This window comes from Poeciliopsis prolifica, unplaced genomic scaffold (genome assembly GCF_027474105.1).
Source record: "Poeciliopsis prolifica strain line A6 unplaced genomic scaffold, Auburn_PproV2 SCAFFOLD011, whole genome shotgun sequence".
NCBI lineage: Eukaryota > Metazoa > Chordata > Actinopteri > Cyprinodontiformes > Poeciliidae > Poeciliopsis > Poeciliopsis prolifica.
In genome coordinates this window covers 9,243,836-9,252,243 of record NW_026562386.1, presented here as the reverse complement: position 1 = coordinate 9,252,243, position 8,408 = coordinate 9,243,836, and the positions used below count along the sequence as shown (strand labels likewise).

General features: G+C 39.0%; 1 protein-coding gene across 1 annotated transcript; it reads right to left on the bottom strand.

Annotated features, from left to right (window-relative positions):
* Positions 1–424: 424 nt before the first annotated feature.
* Positions 425–8,103, bottom strand: nod2 (nucleotide-binding oligomerization domain containing 2). The gene is made up of 11 exons (XM_055036646.1): positions 8,077–8,103; positions 7,276–7,831; positions 6,658–6,784; positions 4,465–6,241; positions 3,270–3,353; positions 3,095–3,178; positions 2,902–2,985; positions 2,737–2,820; positions 2,525–2,608; positions 2,306–2,389; positions 425–660 (listed from the first exon to the last, which is right to left on the bottom strand). Exons 2-11 carry the CDS (start codon positions 7,783–7,785, stop codon positions 588–590), a joined length of 2,991 nt encoding a protein of 996 aa, XP_054892621.1. The 5' UTR covers positions 7,786–7,831; positions 8,077–8,103; the 3' UTR covers positions 425–587.
* Between the last annotated feature and the right edge of the window lie 305 nt (positions 8,104–8,408).

Here is an 8,408-nt window from a genome sequence, read left to right as displayed (position 1 = left end):
CTAATTAAAACAATTATTGAAAGTCTTGGAAATTGCTGCAGTGGCCCAACAAAGTCAGGGAGCCTAAGCCCACCAAGCAGCTCCTAGGAGAGAACCAGCACACACCTGGACACCCAGCCCCAGATACCAAGAATTACCAATGTCCCCTATATGTAGCCTGATTGGAACGTACCACTTTTTCCAGGAATAAGGTGGATATGGTGTGTTACAATAAGGGAGTGTTACAAGAGGAAATAGGCCCCACATTAGGTGAGGAATAGTTTGGGTCTTTGTCTAACCAAGTTCCTCATTTTCTAAAATAAAATAAAAAAACCCTATTGAGCTATTTTTAGTTTTGGGATTTTCAATGAGTGTTGTGACACACAAAAGTTGAATATACAAATATTTATAGTTATTGCACATTAGGCACAAAATGACACTGACATCAAGTTGCAATAGTAATACACTAAAATAAGAATAAATAAAAAAAAAGTCATTAAAAACATTTCACTTTGCACACTGTGCACTATGTACATGATCCCATCAACAATTGCATGAAAAATAATGGGTATATTCCAAACATAATCTCTGAATTACATCACACCAAATCAGAAAACAAGCCGTGAATCAGTCTGCTGCATTTCTTCAATCTCTGCTGAAGTGAGGTCATTATTTTTCAACCTGGAAAGAAAAGGAACAAACTGAAAGTATTCATCATTAAAAAGCATGATGTTATGTAAGGTGATTGAAAGGAAAAAAAGGCTAGAGTTTTTGACTTTTGCATCACAACCAACCTGTGGCCTCAACCTTCAGCTCATTATCATTCCAAGACATTTGGGATAATTTTATCATCCTAATTTTCAGTTTGGTGATGTCCCCATTCTATTCCAGCATCACTATCCATTAAGTGGTTCTGGATAGAATATGTCTATGGGCTCTACAAAGCATGTTGGTTATGTATATATATATATATATATATATATATTTTTTTTTTTTTTTTTTTTTTTTTTGCACACAAACACTCTCAGATAATGAGATTTCATCTGGTCAGTTCAGAATGCAGATTATAAAGTCAAGCCTCACTTTTCCTAGTGTTAGACCTAGGAAAAGTGCTTTGTGCTTCGTGAAAAATGTCTAAAATTACCTGCTTGGTCATTAAAAATATTTTACTTTGCACACTGTAAAGCAAGTAAAAGTTGATGTGAAGGAAGACTAGTAAATATTCAGCAGAATTTAGTAAATTCACATCTGTGGTTGTAATGCAACAAAATGCTCTGTGCAAGCATCGGTTAGCCCAGTGCTTCTCAAATAGTGGGGCGGGCCCCCTTTGGGGGGCGCGGTGCGATACTTGGGGGGGCGCGTGTGATCCTGGGGAACAGGCTTTTTTTTGGCCGTACTAGTATAAAGTGTAATTGCGCACAGTAGGCGGCAGTGGCGCTCTCATTGTTACTTCTGTCACGTTTGCGACAGTGCAACATTTTATGACTTACAAGACAACAGGTTTGCCTTGGTTAGCAGTGTTAAGTCAACAAAAAGCTCCAACTGCGTTCTGTCTATGGCCTCCGTTATTCAACAACCCCCAACATGAAAAAGTTTTTCACAGGGATGAAAAGAAAAGCGGAGAGAGACAAAGATAATGAGACAACAGAAAGTCAACCGAAAGCTAAGAAGAGGAAATACGACGAAGCGTATTTAGCGCTTGGCTTCACTGTGACTACAGTTGGAGAAGAGGAAAGACCGGTGCGTTTGCTGTGTCTAAAAATGCTCGCAGCGGACAGCATGAAGCCAAATAAATTAGTGCGTCACTTAAATACGTTACATCCCAATCACGCCGATAAGCCGCTAGAGTTTTTTCAGCGAAAACGTGCTGAATATTGCCAACAGTCATCCCGCTTTGTGAAGGCTACTTCAGTAAACCATCGAGCGCTGCTAGCATCATATAAGGTGGCGTACCAAATTGCGCAGTGCAAAAAGCCCCACACCATAGAAGAGGAGCTGATACTGCCTGCAGCAGTAGACATGGATTTATTTATTTTTAATTTCAGGCATTGATGCACTTAAAATCTTTTCTGTTGCAGACTTAAAACACAATTTAATAAAGTTATTCTTTGTAAGTTTGACCATATGTCTTTCTTTTTGTCTTTAATGTTAATAAGGAAAAAATGTTATGCAGAGATGGATAGTCACGGTGGGGAGTGGGGGGCGCGAATAGTTTTCTTCTTGCTAGGGGGGGCGCAACGGAAAATAATTGAGAAGCACTGGGTTAGCCTGTTGTTGAAGGGGAATTACAAAACTGTGTGTATGTGTGTGGTTTTACATCACTTACCATACTGACTTGACATGATGATTGTGTTTTAGGGCTTGAGTCAGAGACTCCACCCCTGTTCTGGTTATGCAGTTCTCAGTCAACCTTTTAAAGAAAATAATAATGCACAGTCATTTAAGCACTGCTGTACAATTTGCCAAAATGGCAAATCAGACAGTTAGCTCTTGCATATGACATCCGCACTTGTTAAATGTATCAAAACATTTTGCTAAGACTTACCAGAGTTCCTCCAGTGATTTGCTGTTCCTGATGATGTTAGACATGGCACAAGCACCTGCACTTCCAACGCCATTGCCTACAAGACTGCCAGAGTATTATTGTACTGTTAGTTGTTGTATTCTTTTATTTCGGAAATGCAATAACAAGCAAGTGAAATGCTATGAACTGTCAAAGCTTACAAAGTGTTTATGAATGTTGAAAGCAAATATTACCTGAGCCACACAATGGTCTTACTATTCTCCAAAGCATTTGCAAGGGCCTCTGCTCCTTCATTGCCTATCTTATTGCCCCATAGCCTTTGAATACAAAGAAATACTCTAAGTAACTTATAATATCTGAAAAATAGAATGCACGAAACTTTACACAGGCATTTTTACCCTAAATACTGCAGTGAATGATTGAATTTCAGTCCCTCTGCCAGCTGCTTTGCTCCTTCTGCTGTAATGTTATTGTTGCCTAGCCTGAAAGACAAAATATACTGTCATTATTCTATCACATTACACAGGCATTGTGTATATTGTAAATTGAATCTCTGGTCTGGTTCCACTTTTGATGATGGCATGAGCTGACCTTAAGGACAGGAAATTTTGTCTGGTCTTCAGCAGGTAAGAAAAATGCTTTGTGCAAGCATCAGTTAGCCTGTTGTTGAAAAGGCTGGACAAAATAAACAAAGTGATTATACAAACTAATAACATTTCACTTGTAGATTTATATTTAAGTTAGTAACTGTTCTTGATATACTTACGCAATTTTCTGGAAGTTTTGAAGGTGGATGACTTTGTCGATCAGTTTGCGAATGCCCTCATCTGTAATGTTATTATTTCTGAGGCTGTTAAGCAAATGACATGCAACTTTGTTAACTATGAAAGCTTACATTTATATGTTACAATTGTTTACTGTTGTAGTTCAAACAATCAAACTTCAATAAACTTAGTAAACTGATGGCTACGGTCAAAAAGGAAAACTAGTGTGATAACAGAAAAAATACAGAACAATCTCAGCTTGGAAAATCAATTTCTTTTCACGATAACACCTAGTGAAAAAATGAGCAATTAAAGAGCAAATTTTAGCCATCTAAGGCAACAAAAAGTTGAGAATTTTATAAACAGTCAAAGGTTCGCTATTTTATAAAGTTTTATAATTATACAATCTTACTTTAAATAGTTATTTACAGTTAATATGGCTCATATATGGTGCATGGTACTTGTTAGATGCAGTCGACAAAACAACCTGAAATCAAAGTACTGCTATGGAAAATAGTAACACATTATCTGCTTAAATTACTGTAAAAAAATATGTTTGAGATATTTAGATTCTTAATGTCTAATTTCCACTTTGGAATAGGGCCAATTCTACAAGCCGCTTGGCTTTGTCATAAATGTTTTTCACAGTAAAAACATAAAACCACAAGTCCCCATATGAAGGTATGTATTAGTAATTTCACTGTTGGCTGAACTCTGCACTGTAAAAAAAAAACAAAAGTGTCTCTAATTTATAGTAAAGTACCAACAGCTGTGGTTCACAGAATTTTACTGTATAAAAACAGTAAATTTTGTGGTTGCCAGAATTTTGCAGTATTTATATGACAAATTTTTTGGCAACTACAAATTTTTTGGCAACTACAGCTGCTGGTATTTTACTGTAATTACAGACTTTTTTACAGCTTGCATTTTTCGCCATTTGATAAATCACATCATTGCATTGTTCTGTTTCTCTTATACTTATTCAAAATCATTATCTTTATGAGTTTTGACTACCTCTCAAGGTAAATCAAAGGCTTAATATCGGTGGGTTGATTTTTATCACACCCTCTTTCCACCTCCATTAATTTCAAGTAATTAAAATAATTATTGAAAAAGTTAAAAATAAGCTGAGACTGACCCTGTTTGATTAAATAACCAAACCCTTTAAGTTAAGAAGAATTCAAACATTGGCCTTACTATAGAGAGTTACAAATGTGCATGCAGGGTAGAAGCTGCTCCACTCCAACATCGCCAACTGAATTGTTGTCCAGCTGGATGCCAACAGGATTCTTTAGGTGTTGGAGCACATAAGCAAGTGCAGTGCACTCCACAGGGCCGATGTTACAGTATGTCAATTTCAGGTGCTCAGCCTCTAGCTTACTCATGACATCTTTAGCAAGTCTGCTATTCTGCATTTCATAGATGCACTTGATGAGCCAAACAAATTCTGGCATTGCATGCATGCTCTTCTTCTCTCCCTGCACAGGTTGGGGAATTGACCTGAAATGTTGCTGCATGCCCTTTGAAAGACATTTTTCTGCTTGTTTAGTCTTCTTGTCGACCAAAACACTAGAGCTGCACTGGAACCAGAGCTTTTGATAGCGCTGGGACAGAAGTCCAGACACAAAGGTGGCTGTGATCTGCAGATTTGATGTTTCTGCCATTGTAGAATGTTCCTCAACAATGTTCGGTGTATTGGTTGAATTCAGACAAGCCCCAAAGCATGTACCTCTAAGCCTCTTCTTCTTCACTTCCTGCAGCTCAAATAGATTAGAGATAGCTGAGCAACCAGTGTTTCTTGACAAAATGGCAAAGAGAGCAGCTAAGAAACACTGCAATGTAATATGTAGGAACTCATAGCATTTACTGTTGGCCAGGGACATATCCTTGCTTTGAATGAGAAAGCCCTTGCAGATATCTGACTCGGTAACACCGCATGTCTCCATGTCTGTTTCTGAAAAGATATAACTGGAGTTTGATATTCCCTCAAAGGCCAGCTGTCCAAGATGCAAGACTGTCCCAAGGTTCTCCTGCAGCCAATTTACTCCTATGGCACTCTTAATGGTACTGTGGTGCTGGAAAAAGTGTTGTAAGATCATGAAGTAAGCATCAGTGATTGTTTGCAGGCTTTCCTCACCACATCCAAGCAGCTCCTTGTGGCACTGTGAGACTATCCAACAGAGAACTGGACTGTGGCACAGTCCAAGTAAAGCTGTGTTTGCTTTTAGTGATTCTAAAACTTTGGCAGCCTCATTTGGATCACTGTGATGTTTTCTCACAAAGCAGTCAATGCCAGATGGGGAAAAGCCTTTCAAGTGGATCTCTTTGTGTAAGTGTTTCTTCAAAGCAGGATCCACCGCCTCTGGACGACTGGTGACAACCTTTCTCACTCCTTTCATAAGAGAACCCTGGATTAAGTTAAATAATAGTACATGAACAGGTGCACGCTGGCTGGGGCAGCAAATCCTATGTTCATCTGCAAAGCTTTGTTTGAGCTCATCTAGACCATCGAAGGTAAAGAGGACAAGATGAGGGTGGTCCAGAATGAACTGGAAGATCTCCTCCTGCCCCCTGTCCGGCCAACAGCAGTGCTGAAACAGCAGCTCTTGTACTGACAGATCCCTTTGCTCTGAGTTCAACCTGCGACAGCTGAAAGGAAAAAGAAGGAGAAAGTCCTGAAGGTCCTTCCCTTGAGCCCAAAGAAGGTGTAGCCTCTGAAGCCAGGTGCTCTTTCCACTTCCTGCTTCCCCGGATGCCAGCACTGTGTCTGCATCATCATTTACTGACCCCACAGGTCCAATTATTTCCTTGAAGCCCATAGATTTGTAGTTATCAGCACTGTTGCTCGGTAGCTCCATCTGGACTTCAGTGTAGATGTCATCTAATGGCATGTGGCTGGTCCCTCCATAAGTACTAAGGAAGCGAGACTGTGCTGACACAGAGCTTCTCAATTTCTTCTGGTATTTCTCAAATTCTGAGGGAAAAGAAGACGATATACTCAAAATGTGAAACATAAGTTTAGTATTTATATTGATAAGTGTCATTTTCTGCAGGAAAAGTTTTGAACTAACATAAGCTGAAAGACCAATCTGCAAGATGGAAGCAAAAACGATTATAGTTAAATTCATTCAGGAACTTGACCTTAATTTCTCCTCAAAGTGTTTTGTCACAGTATATTATTTCACTGATAGAAACAGGTCGAAGCAATATGAGTGTTAGTTGCTTCACATGTCACTTGATTTCTTTATGTATTGAACTGCAAAAGTTATTCAAACTATCTCCACTGCCATTTCATTGAGTTTTTTGTTTGTCTGTGTCTTTACAATACTTTATTGACACATTTTTAAAAAGGAACCACGCCTGAAAATTTAACCACTGTAGTCAATATACCTTTAGTCAGGGTTAGATTTGTCTGCTCCAGACTTGATTCAGACTCTAGGCTTTGCTGGACATATTGCAGAATTAGCAACGACGCCGACTCTCCTTTGGATCTGACATGATCAAGTAGACGTCTTGCCTGTGAAAACAACAGAAAAGTTCAGATCATAGAAACAGCTTAACATTTGGGGAAGACCTTGACTTAAATAGATAAAACCACAACAGTTTCTGAGGTGTCATGTGAACATTTTAAAATAAAAAGATGGTCACATGGTGAAATGTACAAAAATATTTTTTTTGAAAGTGAGCCAAGGATCATTTTTAGTGATATTTGTTTCACTTAGGTCAAATGTCACATCTCTAAAATTTTGAAGGAAATATCAATTCCAGGTACCAGTTTGACATTTACTTCAAAGGGACAGGCATATATGTACATCATAACAGTAATAGGTGTTTTATGAATGCATGTGTTGATGTATTTTAGCCATAGATGTACACAAGAAAAGCTTTATTGCTTGCATGTTAGACAAAACAGTTTATTAATTTTTGTAAGACTAATAAAAAAAAGTGAATAATACAAATAATTTTTCATAGCACATAGTTTCAGACTGCTGTGTTTTCTCGCCATACCTGTTGAGAGGGGGTGTAAATAGGCAGCTGAATTCCATCACAATCTGTGTTGGAAAAGTGGCCTGATTCAACAAGCACTCTCAGAGCACCATCTATACGGTCTTGGAGTTTGAGGATGAGGTCCGGCCTTTGAGTCAAGAGTTGCTCAGTGAACGTTTTCTGAGGCTTTTCTCTGTAATCTAAAGTGGAATGACATCCTGACGAGAAAAAAGCATCTCCCAGAGCTTCTGGCAAGACCTGTTTGACCACATTGAAGAAGAGCTCACAGCTGTCTGCACCTTTTGCATAAACCAAGTCAAGCAGTTGCCTTGCGTTGCTGTGTAGAGCCCTTCCTGGTACCAGAACATTCTGGCAGTCCTCCCATCCGAGCTCCCCTTGGGCGAGCAGCATGTCCGTGACTCTTTCTAGCTGTTCGGCAGACCCGCTGCTGCAGAGGGCATGGAGAATTTCAGCACGTTGTTTCAGTAAAAGCTCCTGGGGCAAGCATGCCTTCATAATGTCTGCTCCCATGCCTGTGGCAGTAAGTTTGATCCTCTGCTGCCTCTGGCGTCAGATCCTGTCGCAGCAAGCATAATTGTGGTTTTAATCTACACCGAGAACTTCTTAAAAATGAACTTTCCCATCAGATGACTTTCACACACAAGCATGAACGATTTTTTTGTTGTTGTTGGGACACACACTGTCTGCATCCCATTCTATCTTATCATCCAAATATACAAAACTCTTAACAACAAATGAGCAAAATGTGCCTTTCAAGACTTTCAAAACACAACAAAGTTGGTAAAAAGGAATAGTACTCACTGTAAGGTTTCAACAACTGACCTCTTTTCTCTCTATCTGTTATTTAGGCAGATATGTTTAAGAGCTTAATACCGCCCCTTCCTCATTCCACATGTGAAAGCGAAACTCATTCTAATGCCATGTAAGTCAAGTGGAACGAGAGTAAGTATTGGTTACAAGCAAAACACGGCATCTAAAATATCCCCTAAAACACCATTCAGATTCACTGGAAAGGCAACAAGATGATGTCACTTACCTGATGATTTTTGAAGCAAGTACTATGTAATATTTAGAGGAAGTTTGCCACCTGGTAAAGCCCTTTGTTGTGATATAGTGACATTTCAAAATCCTCT